Below are 20,468 nucleotides of genomic sequence, written 5' to 3'. Positions count from 1 at the left end.
GGGGGGTGTAGGATGTGTGGATCAGAGAGACTTCCATTTGTCCAGAGTGTGTGAGCCAGGCCAAGGCCGACTTAGAAGCCCTGGAAGCTGGGGTGAGCGGTGCTGCTGTTGCTGGTGTGGTATAGAAAAATCCTGTTTAGCTGCATGGAAATGGCTGCAGGAGCTGGCTTGGGAAGCCACACTAAGGCCCTCCTGCAAGCATTTGCTCAGGGTTTGAGGCACAGCTCAAAGAGGCCCCTGGGTTTCTCAAGACTACCAGATTTCCCCTGTGCAAGTGCTTGCAAGAGGTCCTTAGTGTTTTGTATACCTAGAGTTGGGGGGGGGCAGCTGAGACTAAGTGTCTTTACCTCTCGTGGGTCATGGCTCTGACCTTTGCCTCAGTTTCCTCTAATTTGACTTTGGGGAAAATAACCCAGTCTGTTTCCCATGGGACCTGGGAGATGGTTCCTGTCTGTAACAAGATCTAGGGATCTGAAAGAACATTTGTTTCACGCCACAGGTCCTCTAGAATGTTCCACATCACTGATTTGGAGCACCTGTTAACCATTAATTCTGATCTCTGGAGATACTTGTGGTCCTGGCCCCTGTAACTGCCGTGAACTCTGGTTACAGAGTCAGTGTGCCTTGGTCAAGCCTGTGCTGCATTACCAGTTACTAGGATGGTAGCAAGATTGGACTGAGCACTTTCCATGTCTCAGGTGATGGGCCAGACATGCTAAGTACATCAGATAACAAAACTTGTGCCCATTATTCAGAGGTAGGGACTGAGGCCTGCACGGTGAAGTCATTTCCCTTAGAATCATTCTGCTCACAAGGGACCTCAACCTAAGTCTTGGTTGTTTGTTTTCAAAATCGATGTCCTTAATCTCTGAGATGGCCTGTCCCCATTTGTTGGGACCCTCTCTAGGAAAGGCCTGAGACATGAGGAAGGGGTCCTATAACCATAGGGGGAAGCCTAAGCCTGCTACTTTCTGCTGGGAGTTTGGGAAGGTTACCAGGCATTTCCAAGCCTCAGTTTTCTTACCTGTGAAAGGGGCTTGCTCTCAGGTTCATTCTGCCAGGCCAGCCTAAGACCCACAGATGACCCCTGAAGTTCCAGGCTTCTTCATCACCCTTTGTCCTTCCGTCTGGTCCAGGATATGTTTCCTGGCACCCTGGGAGCCCTCTGTGCCAGGCAGCAGGCAAAACTAGACTTGCATTGAATGGATGATGAAGGCCTCTGGCCATGCAGCAGTGCTGGGCAGTGGCCGAGTGCCAGAGTCCCTCAACTTCCCCATTGTCCTGGCTTAATGTTCAGAAGCCGGCTGCTCAGGTCTGAGCCCAGCTCCCGGGTGGTTGAAGGGTTCCTCCAGCCTCAGTTTCCCCACCTGCACGTGCCTTGCTGAGTCTCTGTGGACCTACTCCAGCTCAGTCACCATCTGTCATCCAGCCACTTGTGACAGCATCGTTTCCAATGGAGGCACACCTTACAAGTGAGGACACTGAGTCTTGGGAAGGGAGAAAGTCCACAGGGACAGCTGGGTCCTCGCAGACCTAGAAGCCAGCATCGGGTAACTCTTGGTCCTCTCGGGTCTCAGAACAGCCGGTGACTGGCTCAGCTTGTTGTCACAAAAGCCATCTTGCAGTCACCCCTCCTGAGTCTGAACCACTTTCTAGCTCAGCTGTCAGCTGCTGTGTGACTCCTGGAGGTGGCTTCACCTCTCTGTTCCCAGAGCTGCCACCCAGGAATTGCTGTAGATCAGACTTCTGCCAGCACGAGGGAGGCGTGTGTCACTCTAGCTGTCACCCCTGCCCTGGCCTGGGCTTCCCTACCTTGGGTGCCCTTGGGTCCTGGGAGCTGGACATTATTAGTCCACTTGGTCGTGTAAGTTGGCCAGGCAGGAAGATCAGGCCTTCCCTCCTGCTTCCTTCCCACCCTTGAGCCCATCCCTGACCGTGGCTTCCCCTTTCAGTCTGAGGCTCTGGCCTCTCCTAGCTGTGTGAGCCCAGGGACACCGCCCCACCTTTCCCGTCACAGTCCCTCAATAGTAAGGGAGGGTCCCAGGCCACCAGGCCCGGGATAGAGGAAACCTTCTCGGGTCTGTCCCAGATGAGGTCAGGGAGTTGGAGCGGCCCCAGGAGGTGGAGTGGGGAGTGGGCAGCCAGGCAGTGGGAATCGGTGTTTTCCTTCGGTAGTGAGTAAGGCTACCTCCCCCACCCACTGTTCTCCCTGCCCGGCACAAAGGGCTCTTCAGTCCCCTGGGTGACTGTTTTTCCTGAGGGTGGAGTGGCCTGGGGTCCACCCTGTTCACCAAAGAGACGACTGCCTGTGGGCAGGTCTGTGTGTGTGTGTGTGTGTGTGTGTGTGTGTGTGTGTGTGTGATGGATCCACAGGCTCTGAGTCGATCCCAGTAGGTGAGTAGGAACAGCGATCATGGAGCTAACTGCAGGGGGGCCCATTGGCCTGGCTCCCTCCTGTGTCAGCTTGACACAGTGGGGTATCAGAATGCTTATGAGCTGGGACGGGAGGGAAGGCCAGACATGTCAGCACCATGAAGGCCATCAGAACCCCGTTTAGATACAAGCTCTGACTTTGAGAGCCAGTAGGGGGAGTGTCCTGCCTAACTGAGCCTCAGTTTCCTTATCTACAAAGGGACTCGGGATAAAATATCACCCTATGGGGTTGCTGGGTCTCAGAGGTCAGTCAGCCCTATATACAGTAGGTACTCAGTAAATTACCTGTTTGTGGGTGGGAGGGCAGAAGTTGGGTAGGTAGTCACTTGGGTAGAGGCTCTACTTTCCAGGCTAGTTGTCCCTAAGGAGAATAACTACTTGTGCCTCTGACTCCATCATTATGACACCCACAGTGACCAAGGATCCCACAGCAGGTGCAGAGGTGGAGAGTTCTAGCTGGCCTCACAGAGTTACTTAGCGCCAGAGCCAATCTGTAGACTCCAAGCCTGTCAGCTCCTCACTGCCCATGATGCCAGCTGCTAGGGCATTCCGGGGGTTCAGGATGGCCCTTGGAAGCATAGTATCCTAACCTCATGTGGAAGTTGTCCCCATTACGCATCAGTTTGGATAAATACCAGGCCTTGTCTTTCTGTGACTTAGTTTACTCTTCTGGGGAGGACAGTGGTGCCTAGCTTGAGGAGTTAGGATTTAGATGGGAACACGTGGAAGGCATTTAGTGGGCGGGCATTTAGCTGAGCCTCCACGTAGAATCCCTGGAGACGGTGGCATGCTGTGACTGCCCAGGCAGGGCCCTGATTGAATTTATGCCTCAGAGTCCCTTCCTGTTGAGCCCCATTGCCACAGAGAAGCTTTTCTGTCTTCACCCGAAGGAGCCCTGACCAGCCCTGGAATCGGAACCAGGAAGTCTGGATTCCAGCACCCACCCAGTGCTCGAGTCTCTGCCGTGAGCTGAAGGGAGGTTAAACACAGTGACACAGAGACCACCATTACTGATCCCTTCCTTTGTGCCAGAACTGAAATGATAGCATTTAATCCTCACAGAGACCCTTGGGATAGGAGCTGTTACTTTTTCAGCGCCAGGGGTAAAACCCGGGGCCTGGCACATGCCAAACAAATGCCTTCAACACTGGTACATGCCCGGCCCTTGGATTTTTGAGATAGGACTTCTTCAACCAGCTGAGGTTGGCCTTAGGCTAAGGATCCTCCTGTCTGACTCTCCAGTGCTGGGATAACAGGTAAATGCTGCCACACCCTACTGTATGATTGAAAGCAGGGACGTAGTGTACCAAATAGATAGCTATGAACAGCAATAGGAGCAATTGCCCCTAGGAGGTAGAAAGTTTTATCCCCATTTTACAGATGAGAAAACAAGGGCTCAGGACAGGAGGAGTGACTTCTGCAGCAGCAGGAGAGGTGCAGAATAGACTGGGCAACGTTTCGAGGCTGCAAAACCCTCTCCAGGGTTCTTTGTGGCGGGAACTACCCCACCCCCAGGACAGGAACTGGCTGGGGAGAAGGAGGCCCCATAAGACCACTTTCCCTTTTTCCAAGCTGGAACTTGGCTTGGTGGGTCATGGGAGAACACAGAGCTTTCCTGTCTCTGTGTGCCAGGCTCTGTGAAACTGCGTTTTTATATGTGTTCAGCCCTTCACAATGCAGTGAGAAACTACTAGGGTCACTGAGCTCGGAAGGGTCACTTAGGTCTAGTCACATGCCACCTGCTGGCACTTTGAAGACGCACAGCTTAGTGGGTTTTTAGTAGTGCCAGCTGAATGAACATCGTCACTGACTCCAGAGTGTGCTGCCGCCCCACGAGGAATGGAGTCCCACAGGACGTGGCCTTAGTGTCTGAACCACGTCTTTCCACCAGTCCAGCCCTCCAGAGCTGGGGTCAGCTGCCCCCATCTCAGTGAGGGCTCCTAGGCATGTCTCTGTGACATGAGCCAGTCCTCCAAGGCTTATGAAAAAAACTGAGTGACGGCTGTGGCCACGTTGGCCTTGCCCTCCTTGTGAGTCACTCCAGCCGTGTCCAGCTTGGATGGTGTGAGCATCGAGGGGGACACCCTCCAGGTGGAGGGACCCCGCAGGACACTGGGGCTCTGTCTGCTCTGGACAGACGGCCACTGTGCAGCAACCAGGAAATGGGCTGGGCTGAGCCTGGGTAAATACAGGCAGGGAGGGCCCTTCATGGTATGATGTGCTGCCGCCTGCCAGGGGCTTGGGGAGCTGTGGGCAGCCACAGCCTGGCAGGCAGCGGGTCTCACTCTGCCAAGGGACTGCGCTCCCGTTAGTTGCTCCCGGTGGCAGCTACTCTCAAGTGGCTGCTAGAGTCCACCTCCCGGGGGGACCCATCATCCTTTTCTACCTCCACACTCGGTCCCCTGTCTGTCCAGGAGTGTCCTAATGATAGTACTAATATGAGGGTGACACCGAGGGCTCACAGGCCAGCCTGGCCATTCCCAGGCTGTACTTAACTCACTTTGTGTCACCTAACTCCTGTGACAGTACTCTGGGGAGGTTGCCGCTGTTGACACCATTCACCCACGGCCCAGGAAGACCAGGACCCTATCTCAGAGTCCCATAACCCCACCCATATGCCCCTTCACCTACCTGAGTCCCCTGAGTGAAATAGCCCACGGAAGGCCCAGGCCTGGCTGGGGAAGCGGCTTAAGTGGATGGAATGCTTGCCTAGCATGGCCACATGAAGCCCTGGCTTTAATCCTTAACCCCGCATGCACTGGGTATGGTGGCACAAGCCTGGAACTCCAGCACCCAGGAGGTGTAGAGACAGGAAGAGCAGAAGTTGAAAGCTGTCCTTGGATTCTCAGCAAGGCCAGGGCCAGCTTGAGAGGCAAGAGATCCTGTCTCAAAACACAGTCCAGCTCCGGTGCCTGGGTGTTGCCCTGCTCCTCCCCCACCCCAGGAGCCAGGAAGTGGTGAAGCCACTTCTTGACCTTAGCTTCCTAGTTCAGAAGGTGGGGCCACCCAGATGGTGCTCTCTCCGGGACCCTATAGCCTTAGTGTCCCATCCTTCTAGCCCTTTCCCCCAGACTGAACCAGATAGCTGGCATTCATGGTTATGTATAGTTGGTTGTTGGTTTTGGTTTTCATTCTATGCTCGTTGGGGGCCTGCTACCCACCTCCCAAATGATCACACGCTGAGACATTTTCTTAGTTATAAATGCCTGGCCTTAGCTTGGTTTGTTTCTAGCCAGCTTTTCCTAAATTATCCTATCTAGGCTGAGCAGTGGTGGCACGCACCTTTAATCCCAGCACTCGGGAGGCAGAGGCAGGTGGATCTCTGTGAGTTTAAGACCAGTCTGGCCTAGTTCTAAGATGGTCAGGTTTTTACCTTTCTCCGTTTCTGTGTGTCCTTTCTTTCCTTTCTTTCCATGTCTGACTGGGTGGCTAGCCCCTTCTTTTTTCACTCCTCAATCTTCTCTTTTTCTCCATTTATCCTCTCTGCTTGCCAGCCCCACCTGTCCCACTCCTGGCCAGCTATTGGCTGTTCAGCTGCAACCGGGTTGTTTTAGACAGGCAAAGTAACACAGCTTCACAGAGTCAAACAAATGCAGCATAAAAGAATCCAACATCCGTTTGCACTGTTAAAATGCTCCACAGTGTAAGCGAATGTAACCCATCTCCAGTTAATATTCCACAGCAGTCATATTTATTTGAGGGTTCCACAGGAATCGGTTCCCACAGATTGGCCAAGGAGCCCCAGGATGGAGAGGTTGAAGCACCCAAGGGTTGTCCGAGGGTCCAGGGTCTGTCTCCTACCTGTCCTGCCCCTGCCGTCACTCGCTCGCCCCTGGTCCTTGCCCTGCACTTTCTGAATCCCACCTTTATCTCACCCTAGGTAGGGTGTAACTGTTGTTTTCTTGTCCCAGCAGGCCCCGCCACCCTTCTCAGCACCAAATAAACACAGGAAGACTCATATCAACTATAAAACTGTTTGGCTGATGACTAGGGCTTCTTACTGGCCAGCTCTGTCTTAATTATTAACCCATTTCTATACATCTAAGTATTTCCATGTGGTCTTATCTTACCGGAGAAGGGTCCAGATCTGCTACTCTTTCCTTGGCTATATGGTATGCCCTGTCTGCCTACCTTTCCCAGAATTCACCTCGTCTCCTAGCCCCGCCTATCTTCCTGACTCTATTGGCCAAACAGTGTTTTATTCATCAATCAGTAACACCTATACAGAAGGACTTCCCCCATCAGTAGGGAGCTCTGGTCCAAACACGCTGCTCCTCCAGCCACCCCACCCCCAGGACTCTGCTCTCTTGCCCAGCACCTGCAGGAACCTCAGGGGCCCCTGTGGTCTGGAAAAGAAGTATTGGCAGATGTCCCACTGTGGTCCCACATGGCGTTAAATCCTAGAGGACTGGTGGCCCCAGATGGCTGCCTTCTTCAAGGACTGGGTTCCTGGAGGGAAAGAGGAGATAAACCAAAGATGATCTATGCTGGATGTGAAATGTGCTGCACAGGACATCTCCTGTCACCCTCAGTGTGACATAAAAAGTTGATTTAAACCAGGGAAGCTTTCCAGACCAGTGATCCTTTTTACTCATTTTTAAACTCTCCCCCTCCTGTGCCTCCCTCTCTGACCTGTTGGTGGCGGCACATGCCTTTAATTCCAGCACTCAGGAGGCAGAGGCAGGCAGAGCTCCAGTGAGTTCAAGTCTGCAGAGCAAGCTCCAGGACAGACAGAAGCCCTGTCTCGAAAAACCAAACAACAAGAACAACAACAAAAATCCTATTGTTTATTTTTGTTTGTGTTTCACCTGCATGTGTGTCTGTGTGTCACACGTGTGCCTGGTGCCCATGGAGGCCAGAGAGAGCATCCTGTCTCCTGGGACTGAAGTCACAGTGGTGAGCTGCCATGTGGGTGCTGGGAATTGAACCTGGATCCTCTACAAGAGTGGCCGTCTCTGCAGCCCCCCACTCCTCTCTTTTGAGACAGAGGCTCACTAAGCAGACCTGGAACTCTGTGTAGACCAGGCTGGCCTCAAACTCACAAAGATCTCCTGTGTGCTGGGATTAAAGAAAGGCGTACGCCACCACCCAGTGTTCTTTTTTTCTTTATTAATTTATTTTTTACATTCCAATCCCAGTTCCCTGTCCCTCCTTTCCTCCTACTCCCCCCACTCCCCCTCCTCCTCCCATCTGCTCCACAGAGAGGGTAAGGTCTTCCCTAGGAACACCCTGTGTTCTTTAAAGAGGAGACTTGTGGGGCTGGAGGCGGCTCAGATTGAGCAGGGCCTAGCATGCTCAAGGCCCTGAGTTCCTGCCCCAACATTGGAGGGAGAATAAAGAAATAGGAAATGTTGAGCTGAGAGTGAACCAGAGCCAGCCAGTGACAGAAGGCATGGCAGACACAGCAAAGGCCACCAGCCTCCCCCCCCCCACACTAGGGTATCATGTCCTTCATCCCTTTTTATCCACCCCAGAGCAGTGCATACAGACGGCAGCTAACAGTTGCCCATTTGGAATGTGTTGATCCAAAAGGAAAGACGTAAGAGAAACCAGCCCCCTGCCACCATCCCCAGGAGGAGAGATGTCCTGCATGCCCAAACCTGCCCCCAGATTTAAGCAGCTTTCCTGGCTCATATAATCAGGTCGGCATCTGGTAGACTTGTGCCAAGGTTTCCATGAGGCCAGGCGAAGCCCTGGGAGTGACGAAGCTGGGCCCCATGCCACGGTGTGCAAACAGAGTAGACAATGGCGCCAGAGCCCTCTGGTCACACAGCATCCTGGGGTCTCAGTACTGGTCGCACAGCATCCTGGGGTCTCAGTACTGGGCATCCTTGGTGCAGCTGGATCAGGTGCCGGCACACCTGGAAACCTCTGCCCTTGAGCAAGTGCAGAGACCAAGGCTCCCAGAGGCCGGCGAACCTTACAGTTAGCCAGGGCCTGCAATCAGACCCTCAGAAAGTGTAATGTCGGCCTGCACACTTTCTCCACACCCCACTGGCCAAGGGGCCATGACTGTAGAGTCTGGGCTTCTGTGGGCAGAAAGGAAGGTAAGGGGACCTTGACTTGGACCTGAGTCCCACTGGGATCCCACTCTGCTTCCCTGGGCCACTCTTGAGCTCCTATGGGCTGTACAGCTCTCAACGCCACTGGCTAACTCTGCTGGTCTGTCTAGCGTGCTGTTCCCCAAGGAGGGATTGCTACCAAATTTGCTCACGTTGGTATCCCTGATTGGACACGGATCTGGCACACAGTAGGTAGTCAGGAGGGTTTTGTGGACTGCAGGAGTGATCCTGTGACTTGTACCTTCCCTGAATCCATTCTGTGGAAGCTGTCATCTGTGCGGATGCCAGTTTGCCGCATAGATTCGAGGAGGAATATCGCTGGCAAACCTTACAGGCTGGCTTTGAGTTTGGGCTTTTCTTGCCTCTTCCTCCTCAATTCTGGGATTGCGAGGTGTGCAACCCTGTACCTGGCTTTGATTTATGGGTTTTGCTTCTCTTAGGTTTTTCTGAGACAGGGGTTTGTCCTTAAATTTATTGTGTAGCAGAGGATGGCCTTGAACCCTTGACCTACCCCCCTCCACCTCCCAAATACTGAGATAGCAGGCATGCAACACCATGTCTGATTGATATACAGACTTAAAAAATAAATAAGATAAGCACAGTAAAGACACTTGGGACTAAGATATGCAGTGGGGAGGATGTTGTACGAGGGTGTCTGTCCTTTGCATGCATGGTGTCCCAGATGTGCAGTAGAGACTCCCTCGCTTAGTGGCATCAGCAAATCATACTGACCTGAAGGGACAAAGGGCCCGGGCTTGCTCCCAGAGTGGGCACGTGTGTGAACATGGAGAAAGAAACAGAACATGGGAGAGAGGAGACACTGCCCCACCCCCGCCTCTCTGCTGCTGGGCCCTCCCTGCTTGGCTGGCACAGCTTGGAATGCGTAATAACAGCCTTCAGGGCAAATTAGAACAGGGAGTGAACTCTTCCTGGCCACAGAGAAAGAGCCCTGGCAGTGTGTGTGTGTGTGTGTGTGTGTGTGTGTGTGTGTGTGTGTGTGTGTGTGTGTGTGTGTGTGAGACAGAGAGAGAGAGAGAGAGAAAGAGAGCGCACGCTCGCACATGGGCATCCTGGGTGTTTGAGGGGAGAAGGAGCCTCTCAGAGACTCTTCAAAGTCATTTGCCCCCTGGATGGCTTTATTTTGCTCAGCTGTAAAATGGAAACAGTTTTTTCCGCAGGGTGGTAGTGGGAGGGGACTTGAGTGATGGAATCGCTGGAGGGGCGTGGCCAACTTTCCCAGGGGCCGTACTACAGTGGAGTGGGAAGGAGTGGGGAATACCTCAGGGACCGTGTTACATTGTGACAATAGTGATTAGGTACAAGAGGCACCATCTTCAGTGTGGTTGATGCCCTGGAGACATATGACCGACTCTCTGTCACAGCCTACAGTGGAGGTTGCTGTCTGTGGGCACCTCTCTTCCACAGGTAGACACCCTGAAGCTCAAGGGTATTAGAGGAAGATAAGCCCTCTCTCCCTGGGTGGCCCAGAAGCTCTCCTGCCATGTTGTAGGGACTCACTCTTAGAGATTTGAATCTTGGCTTTGCCACTAACCTGTGTGGCCTCAGGCGACTTACCTCATGTCTCTGAACCTCTGTGTTTTCTCATCCATAACAGGATAATTGTAGCAGCGCCTACTCACCCCCGGGACAGGGTTTCTCAGCCTCTGCCCTATTGGCTTTTGGGGCTGACTTTTTTGAAGCATTGCCTTGGGTGTTGAATGAGGGTTCTTGGCATCCTGGCCTTGACCCACTAGCCGTCAGTGGCTCGTTCCCCTGGACAGTAAGACAACTGCGTGTGTCAGTGAACACAGCCCTATGTCCCTGGTCCATCATTTTAGGAGGCATGTGTGTGAGGCACTAAGGGCCAGGTACAATCAAAGCTCTGTATTCCCAACAATGGTGATTGATTTGCAATCATCCCAACGTGATCCAAGCCAGTCATGATCAGCGTGGCCATGCCAGCTTCATGTTGCATGATCAGGACTGGCTGACTCCGGGTGTCCTGACTTGGCGTCTCCCCAAGAGCCCGGCTGCTGTCCAGTTTGGGGTTCTGCAGGGGAGGAGATGAGACACGGTGGCAGCTTCTTAGTGGGACTTTGGTGTCGTCACAGGGCTGCCCTGGCCAGGGGCGTAACGGTCAGTAATGCTGATGGCACATAGCTGGCATTGCTTCCTGCCCGACTTCGGGGTCCCCCCTGAGGTGGGTACACTGTGCCTGGGAGGATATTTCAAGCAGCTGGCCCCTTAATGCCCCTCCCCCACGGTGCCTTCACCCACCCTCTGCTCCTACAGAGCAGAGACCGTAGTCACAAGGTCCCATCACGTACAGATGGCAGGTGGACAGGGCCTGTGGCCTCAGAGGCCCAGCTCTGAGTGATGCCTCACATACCTGGGAGACCCCAGGAGGAGGTGTGGTCACCCCAGCTTACAGGTGACAAAGCCAAGGCCCAGAGTAAGAAATTCCAACTAGATTCAGCCTCATTCCTCCTGCCATAGGTCTGAAGAAGCTACCATTGTGCCCATTGCCCAGAGGGGAACACAGAGGCTCTGGCTCTCCAGTAACTTACCCACAGGCACACTCTGTGTAAACAGCAAAATTGGGCTCAGAACTAAAGCCAGAGTGACTTGAAAGTTCAGCTTCTCTTGCTGGCGTCAAGAGAAGCCGGCTCTTGCCAGGCTTTCCTCCCCTCTGCGTGCCCAGCTATGCCCACAAGGGCGGCCCCTTGCCATCTTCCCACCTAGGCAAGCCTCTCCTGGCAGTTGCAAAAACAAACATGATGGGCATCAGTGTGTTGGTCTTCTTCGTGTGGGGCCCTAGGAGGTCCAACACACAAATTCCAGGGCCTAGCTGTAGGGGGCTCTGCCCTGTCCACTCTGGGTGAGCACACATTGGGCCTGAGAACTGGCAAGTCTTGTCTTTACAAGCTAGTGTGTCTGCCCCCTAAATGCCTCAGTCTCCTCATTTGAGAAATGGGTACAAAGGACACCTTTGTGTCTGGTCCTCTATGCTATGGAGACTTGGGATGGATGTGTTCCCTTCTGTCATGGCCTGGCAGTTAATCTAGGGGCAGAGGGAGAGGGAGGGAGGGAGGGAAGGAGGGAGAGAAAGGGAGAGACAGAGACACAGAGAGACACTAAAGGATAGGAGAGACTTCTCAGAGGAGGGGACACAGGTGGGTAGAAGCCCCTCAGGCTGAGGGGAGGGGCATTACTTAGCCTCTGACATGGATTTAAATCTGGGAGACTCCATTACAGACCTGTAGGAGGGGTCAAAGAAGATGCCGGAGTGGCTGCCGGGACCGCTGCCCTGCCCAGTAAGTTCACGTGGCTCCTCAGAGCACCTACTGGTCAAGATGGTGCCCGTGGGCATGCAGGGCACTGTCCCTCGTCTTCTCTACTAGCTTCCCTGTGAAGCCTGGTGTCCCGTCTCACAGAGGAGGAAATGGAGGCTGTGGAATGCTGATTGCTTTAGCGTTACACAGCAGTTGTGTGGAGCCTGGCTATGAAACCGGGCCAGAGGGGTCAGTATCCAGGCTTCGGGGTGACTCCTAGCCCTTTTTATCCAGATAGTGCCCAGGGTAGCTGAGCTGGAGGCCGATCCATGTCTCTAGGTTCCTCAAAGAGGCCCTGTTATAGCTCCTGCCTGGGGCTGGCCGCTGACCACATCTGGGAGTGGCCACCTCAGCCCCTGTCATTACAACAGTGGCTTTGAAGCAACTGGCAGCAGTGCTGTTTGCTCACGTGGGAGGGGGCTTCCTGGAGCCTCCACTACTGACTGGGCTCTGTCTGACCCCCTTTGCTCCCCAGCAGGCTGGACAGTAGGAACAGATCTGGGGCCAGTATGGCGGATCCTGGTGACAGCCCCCGTGCAGTGCCTGGGGAGATGACTGAGCCCCCTGGAGATGAGAGCGGCACCTCTGGTGGGGAGGCCTTCCCCCTCTCTTCCCTGGCCAATCTGTTCGAGGGGGAGGAAGGTTCCTCTTCGCTTTCACCGGCTGATGCTAGCCGCCCTGCTGGCTCTGGTGATGGACGTCCGAACCTGCGTATGAAGTTCCAAGGCGCTTTCCGCAAGGGGGTTCCCAACCCCATTGACCTGTTGGAGTCTACCCTGTATGAGTCCTCGGTAGTGCCCGGGCCCAAGAAAGCGCCCATGGACTCATTGTTTGATTATGGCACTTACCGTCACCACCCCAGTGACAACAAGAGGTGGAGGAGAAAGGTCATAGAGTGAGTATTCCTGGCTCTCTGGTTGGAAGTCTCTTCTATATTGAATCCATCCACCCACCCACCCACCCACCCATCCATCCATCCACCCACCCACCCACCCATCCATCCATCCACCCACCCACCCACCCATCCATCCATCCACCCATCCACCCATCCATCCACCCACCCATCCATCCACCCATCCACCCACCCACCCATCCATCCACCCATCCACCCACCCACCCACCCATCCATCCATCCACCCATCCACCCATCTATCCACATACCCATCCATTCACCCACCAACCCATCCATCCATCTATCCATCCATCCATCCACCCACCCACCTATCCATCCATCCATCCACCCACCCACCCACCCATCCACCCACCCACCCATCCATCCATCCATCCATCTATCCATCCACCCACCCATCCATCCACCCATCCACCTACCCATCCATCCATCCATCCATCCATCCATCCATTCACCCATTCACCCACCCATCTTTCTACCCATCCACCCATTCATCCATCCACCAACTCATCCATCCAACCATCCAACCATCCATCCATTCACCCACCCACCCATCTGCCCACCCATCCATCTATCCATTATCTACCCATCCATCATCCATTCACCCATCCATGCACCTACCTATCATTATCCATCCACCCATCCTTCCATTCATTCATCCATCCACCCACCCACCCATTCATACATTTATCCCTCCCTCCATCATCCCCATCCACTTGCCCATCCATCTGTTTCTTTGTTCATCCATCCTCCAACCATACATTAGTACATCTATCATCTATCTTTCTACCTCCTATCCACCCACTCATCAATCCACCCATTCCTCATCTATCCATCCTTCTACCTATCCACTATCTCTCCCTCCATCTACCTATCTATATGCACATACATTTATCTTCTCCTTTATATAACCACCTATACCTATCTGTCACTTCTCATCTCTGTAGACCAAGCTGCCTTTGAACTCACAGGAGCTCTGCCTGCCTCTGACTCTGAGTGCTGGGATTAAAGGCGTGTGCCTTCATCCACAAACCCATCTGTCCATCTGTCCACCTGTCTACCCACACACCCAGTAGTGCACTTGTTCGTTATTACCCACATATGTGTAGAAGATGTTTTTTGTGACAGGGCTCGGTGTACAGCCTTACTGGCCTTAACTTCTTGTCTGGGCCCCCGACTTCCGGGGTTACAGGCGTGTGGTACCGCTCCATGCTCGTTCACTAAATATTTGGTGGCTGCCTGCTTCTCCTCTCCTTCCTCTTTCTCCTTTCTCTTTGCTAACTACCAGTTCATTCACCCATGTTCTTGGCCACTGACTCATCCACTCATTCATACATTCGTCTTCCTTTCATTTCCTACCTGTCCATCATCCTTCCATCTTTAGCTGCCATCCCTCCCCCCTCCCCATTCCTTTCCTACTTGCCCATCACCCAGCCGTCTCCCATGAAGGGGGCCTGGCTGGACAATGGAAAAGTTCGAGAAACCCCTGTGGGGCACAGTATAGGTCCCTTGGATTGTATTCTCTGCTAGCTCAGTTGTGGACAAGAGCCTTCAGTACCAGATACCCTCATCTAGGCCTGTCTTCTCCATGGACATCAACCCTTTTCCTTCTTGGAAACTCCCAGGATCTGTGTGTGTGTGTGTGTGTGTGTGTGTGTCCTAAAGTGCCACCCTGAAGTCTGGAGATGCCTGGGACTGTTGAGGCCTTTAGCCCTTGTTCACCAAGGCTGGCTTCCCTGCAGAGTGGAGCCCACTGTCTCCTCCATCCTTGCACAGCCAGGAGCTGGCTTGTTACTGTGGACTCCCTGGTGTTTCTTGAGCACCTCAGCTGCTCAGAGGTGGGCGTGACTGGTCCCGAGGCTCCTGCAATGAGTCAGACCAGACTCAGCCCCAGAGTGAAGAAGAGCCTTGACAATACATGACTCTGTTGGGAGGCACTCAGGTTAGATGGGGACTGGGGACCGGAGCAGTGAGTGGTTCTAGAAGACTTCTCAAGAAGGTGACAACGAGACAGGGCAACCACAGGCTGGGAGGACATCCCAGGCTAGGGGGCAAACTCATGGACAAAAGTGTGACTCGTCAGGACCAGGGAGCTCATAGTCCACCTCATATTGGGCACTTTGTCCACCCACTGTTCAGATGGGGAAACTGAGGCCCAGGGCAACAAGGAGCCCCAGTGTACTTGATCCTCTGAGCCAGGTCCACTGAGGTCCTGCATGCTGGGGTCACTGCCTCCCTTCCTTCCTTGAGTCTTCTTGGGGTTTCAGCCTAGCTGTGTCCCTGGTCCTTGGAGGCATTAGAGAGAGCTTGGAGGACAAAGTTGAGAGGCTGAGACTGAAAAGACATTCAGTGACATCCAGTGGCGTCAGGTGGGAACAATGTTCTTTTTATGGAGGCTCACAGGCCCAGGTTCAGGAGTGCTGGTTGGAGCATTCCCTGGTCCTTGCTCTATGGGCAGGGCTGCACTTCGTAAAGTCCCATTCCATGGCCAGCACCCCCTTTCCCATGGCGCCTTTGGGCCCCGAACAGATAGTTGAAGGAGAGAGACTGCCTGTCCCAGGCCTCCCTCTCCTAGCCCCATGTATTTCTCTCCTTTCCCAGCCCCCTGCCTCCCTCTTTGTCTCTCTGTCCTCGTATTCACTAACAAGTTCTGCTGCATTCCATGCGTGCTGTGTGGACACATGGCAGAGCAAAGATCTCTGTCTTCATGGTGCCCAGGCTAGCCCTTTCTCTCCCAGAGCCTAGCACGCTACTGTTGCCCATTTAATGCCTGCTGAATGAGTCAACGAGTCATTTCCCCCTCTTTGTCTTCCTCAGCCCTTTCTGGGTCACGTCATCCCTCTGCCTGCCTCTGTAGCTCAGCACCTCTCCCCTGAACATACAGGATTCAGACAAATGGCTCTCAGGAATGATGGTGACTGTAGCTAACATATTTCCTGTGTAGTGGTCACTGGGTTCAGTCCCTGCTGCCGATGAAATTGATGAGTGATGGAGTGAATGAGATGTGTTCTTTTACTTTGTTGCTTCCCTGCTTTCTCTCAGCCTTCATCTACCTTAGATGGTACTCAGCAAGGGCCAGGCAGTCAGTGCAGGTGGTAGAGTACCAGCCTTGCGTGCTTGAAGCCCTGGCTTCCGTCCCCAGCCCTACGTAAACCAGGCATGGTGGCACACACCTGCATCCCAGCACTTGAGAGTGAAGGCTTTCTCTCTCTCTCTCTCTCTCTCTCTCTCTCTCTCTCTCTCTCTCTCTCTCTCTCTCTCTCTCTCTCTCTCACACACACACACACACACATGCACACACGCACACGGTATCCAGTGTTCATTAAATGACAGATGGATGGATGAGTAGGTCGAGGGGAAGGTAAGTGGGTATGTGAGGGGAGGGATGAATGGTAACTAGGTGTGAGATGGATGGTGAGTATGTAGATGTGTGGATGGGTGGATAGAGGGGTGAGTGGGTGGATGGGGGTGAGTGGGTGGGTATGTGGATAGATGGATGGTGGATGGGTGGATGGATGAATGAATAAACAGATGGAGAGGTGGGTGGATGGATGAGCGGATGTATGTATGTATGTATGTATGGTTGAGTGGTTAGATGGAGGCAGAGAGGGTGGGTAGATGGGCAGTAGGTGGGCAGGGGATCGGGCAGACTTGTGTGATTTTCCTTCTGTTTTTCTGCCCAACACACAGTAGGCCAGCTTATCCCTTCCTGGATAAAGCAATCCATAGCATTCTTCAGTTTGGACTTCCCTTTGGGTTTCGTCTCCCCCAACCTCTGGCTCCTTAAGGACAGGGAAGCAAGGCAGGCAGAGAATAAGCTCCTGGTGTCTTCTCTCTCCCTCCTCTAGGAAACAGCCGCAGATCCCTAAGGCTCCTGCACCCCAGCCACCCCCCATCCTCAAAGTCTTCAACCGGCCCATCCTCTTTGACATCGTGTCCCGGGGCTCCACTGCTGACCTGGACGGACTGCTCTCCTTCTTGTTGACACACAAGAAGCGCCTGACTGATGAGGAGTTCCGGGGTGAGCTGCCCTGGTGGGCATAGCGGGGGCGGGGGATCTGCTCGGCTTTGGGTAAAAGCTTTCCTCTTTCACAAATCTCTTTGGGCCAAATACATCAGTAGAACCTTGGGCCAAGTCTGGGTGCGTCCTTTACCACATACAAAATCTCTCTGGGTCTTGACTGCTGCGAATATTCATTCATATAGTAGCTACACAGAGTTTAACCATGGGGACTCTAACACACTTCTCCACTTAATATGGTGGTGTGGCTTTTCCATAGCATGACAGACTGTGCTTGAAGTGCTAAACACAGGTAGCCAGGATTCCCTGTTCCCCAGGGGTAAGGGCTGGAGGATATCAGGGTTCCTGCTTGCACTTCTAGAGATCTGACTCCCTGGGCCACCACTCCGAACTTTCCCTCTGCAGGGCCTGTTTTTCCTGTCAAACCTCAGATCCCCTCTGTGGACCCAGATCTTTGTGAGCTCCCCTGGTCTCACCTGTATCCATGTGCTGACACCAGGCCACTGGAGATGACTTGCCGAAGGACCCCACAAATCAGTGCAAAGTGTAGTCCCTGCTACAAAGTGCCCGTCTGGGCAAGTTTGGCTTGATTGGCCTGGAACTCAAGTCTGGGAAAGTTTGGGGAGGTGGTCACCAGAGGTCCCGCTTTTTTGAGACTTCAGGGTAAACTCAGTGCCAAAGCAGATCACCAAAGCTGGGAGTCACATTTCCCCAGAGTTGTCTAGACTGTTCCTTTTGGTTTGATTTTTCCCCCTTACCCCCCTTACTGTTATATTTTGCTTTTTATCAACCTGATTTTTTGCGGTGGTGGGTCGGGTGGTGGCAGGAGTTTTGAGACAAGGTTTCTCTGTGTAACAGCCCTGTCCTGGAACTTACTCTGTAGACTAAGCTGGCCTTGAACTCACGGAGTATCAACCTGATTTCTTTTTAAAAAATTATTTATTTATTTTACTTTGTTCTTATTTATTTTTCAAGACAAGGTTTCTTTTTTAAAAAGATGTATTTATTTTATGTATATGGTGCTCTCTATCTGCATATACACCTGTATCTGCATGTGCACCTGTACACCAGAAGAGGGCACTGGATCCCATTATAGATGGCTGCAAGCCACCATGTGGTTGCTGGGAATTGAACTCTGACTGCCAGTGCTCTTAACTACGGTGCTGTCCGTCCAGTTCCTCAACCCGATTCTTTACACGGTCACAGCTCCCTCCAGATCTTTGGGTCTGTCCATTGGGAATTACCGGATTCAACAAAGTATTGTGATGCCCAGTTTTGTGGTGGGTGCAAGTTTGGAGTTTGGAGAGGTCACAGAGTATGTTGGTGGCACATATTGGCCATGTACCCCCTCTCCTGTGCACCCCACACGTCAGGCAAAGGGAGTCTTCTAGGAAGTAGCTCTGATGCAAGGCCACTGTCCCAGAACTTTGGGCAGGACAGAGTCCCAAGGAGCTGGTCCTCCAAGCTTCTGGCTTCTGGGCTTGGGGCTGAGGCGAGGGTCTCTTAGCCCTATCCAGAAACCCTAGACATTTCAGTGGGAATGTGGGGGACTCGGCTGGGCCTGAGGTTGTAATGTGATACCGGGGGCCCTAGTGTGGACTTCTAACACCAGCAAAGCTTTACGGCCTCTCTTGCAAAGAACAAACTCTGTCTAGGGTCTTAGACTGGCTTTTGTATTTACAGTTCACGGTCTTACCACAGAGCCCCCAAATTGTACAAACTTCTGGCTTCACCAAACCTGGCTCCTCCCCTGCGTGTTTTTCTGGCTGGAGGGCTGATGAGCTCATCTAATTTTCAGGGTGGACTATCTGTCCCCTGCCCCCAATTTGGGTAGTTTCACAACCTCCTGTTTGTCAATGGGCAATTTAGGGCCTCTGGTTCCAGCAGGCTCCATAGCCAGAGAGTCCCCCTGGTGGTCAGTTGAGGAATTGCTTCCTCCTTAGCAGTGGTTGGACCCAGATTCTCCATAACCTGGGAGGAGGGCATAGAAGCTGGGCCCAGGACCTAGTTTCCCCATTTCCCTTGTGCCAGCTGTGATTTGGTGTCACTGGAGGTGCCTGGGTGGCTCCTTTAGTGAGTTCTTCCTGGTTTATCAAGATGCCTTTGGGCACCAATTAAGTACCAGGCACTGGGCCCCCGTGGGTGGTTAGGTAGGGAAGTTGGGGGGAGGGCTGAAAATGAGGAATGGATGAGGAAGGCAGATAAACGGCCTCGGTCTCAAGTGGCTCTCAGGCTTCCAGGTGGGGCAGACATTGATCAAGCAGCCACAGAACTAAGTACAGTTAAAACCGTAAAAAGGTGTCTACAAGAGACATACGGGGCCGGGCATTGGTGGCTCACGCCTTTAATCCCAGCACTTGGGAGGCAGAGGCAGGCGGATCTCTGTGAGTTCGAGGCCAGCCTGGTCTACAAGAGCAAGTTCCAGGACAGCCTCCAAAGCCACAGAGAAACCCTGTCTCAAAACAAAAAAAAAAAAGAAAAAAGAAAAAAGAAAAAGAAAAAGAAAAAAAGAGACATACTGGAATGTCAGGAAACCCAGGAGGGCTTCCTGGAGGATGTGAATCCCAAGCTAAGTCTGAGTGAGTTGCATTTGTGCGTGAAAAGGAAGGGAGGGAGGGGTGTTTCGGGTTGGGGGGCAGTGAAGTGACAGCTGGCCCACCGTGATCTCTGAGGCGACTTGTAACAGCTGCTGTGTGCCATGTGGATGAAGGAGAATCTCAGAGGCTGGTCACACCAGGGGAGTAGCTTGGGCTTGTGAGAGACTGCGCCTGGCTCAGGGTGATGCGAGCAGAGGTGACAGTCCAGGGGGTACAAGAAAAATGGTTAAAATAGACACACCGGGGGCAGGTGTGGGAAGAAGGGGCCCCGCTGGGGATGTAGGCTGATGGGAACAGTATTCTGGGGGAATGGGACGCCAGGGCTGGGAGGGGACCTGGGTTGGCACGGACAGCTGGTGGTTGTCTGACGATACTGATGCCACCCCCAGACCAGAGATTGGGGAGGGGTACATCTGCACAGCCCCCAGGGCTTTGGCCAGCATTCAGGACAGCCCCTACCTGAAGCCTGTGGGAAGGTGTAGTCTTTGGTGCATTCGACAGACAGCTAGCTGGTGCCATCCTGGGCCAGCTGACAGGCGAGAGCAGCTGCAGAGAAAGGCTGTCAGGCATGCTCACTCCTGGTGTTTGTACTGGAAGTTTCCCAGGCTTCCGGCTCTCCCTGCATCTGGGGAGGTGGTCCTACACTCTCTCCCACAGGACACAAAGTGCAGCATTGATATGTATGTATACAAGGCACATTGCTCCCTGGGGTCCTGCTAACCACTATATTGGTTGAATCATTGGTTGAATCATTGGTGTCCCCTTGGTTGCTGCTGAACTAGAGGGGAAGCCACGACTCCCACCCTGAGGTGCCAGCCTGCAGAGCAGGTCCTCGCCCCAACCCACCTTGAATCCATTTTCCAGGCAAGATTGGTAATGTAGTGGGGGATTTGTTTTTCAATGATTGTCTAGAGATAGATGCTAGTTCCTATAACCAAACACATCACAACGAAGGACGGAAACTTGGAAGAGCGTGTTGGCGACACAGGGAGAGGTGACAGGTTCCTGGCAGACTCAGACCTCCAAAGGTGTTGGACAGTTATGGAAAACGTTTACACCTACCCCATCTCTGGGACCCCCAGACATCCCACTGGTCTTAAGATGTCACCTTCT

At 53.2% G+C, this 20,468-nt stretch overlaps 1 protein-coding gene across 2 annotated transcripts in view; it reads left to right on the top strand.

The window, feature by feature from the left end:
* Trpv4 (transient receptor potential cation channel subfamily V member 4) overlaps positions 1 to 20,468 on the top strand; it is a 39,747-nt gene that overhangs the window by 1,958 nt on the left and 17,321 nt on the right. The window contains exons 2-3 of one of the 2 annotated variants that reach the window (XM_013119805.2): positions 12,303 to 12,722; positions 16,586 to 16,758. In XM_013119805.2, the coding sequence (XP_012975259.1) occupies positions 12,337 to 12,722; positions 16,586 to 16,758 (559 nt within the window). In that variant the 5' untranslated portion in view covers positions 12,303 to 12,336. The remainder of the gene's footprint in view (positions 1 to 12,302; positions 12,723 to 16,585; positions 16,759 to 20,468) is intronic. The other variant, XM_005078943.3, reaches the window with a different exon arrangement.

The sequence above is a fragment of the Mesocricetus auratus genome, unplaced genomic scaffold, assembly GCF_017639785.1.
Source record: "Mesocricetus auratus isolate SY011 unplaced genomic scaffold, BCM_Maur_2.0 Super-Scaffold_100025, whole genome shotgun sequence".
NCBI classification, from domain to species: domain Eukaryota; kingdom Metazoa; phylum Chordata; class Mammalia; order Rodentia; family Cricetidae; genus Mesocricetus; species Mesocricetus auratus.
The sequence above is the reverse complement of the archived record's forward strand: the minus strand, read 5'-3'. Positions and strand labels throughout refer to the sequence as shown.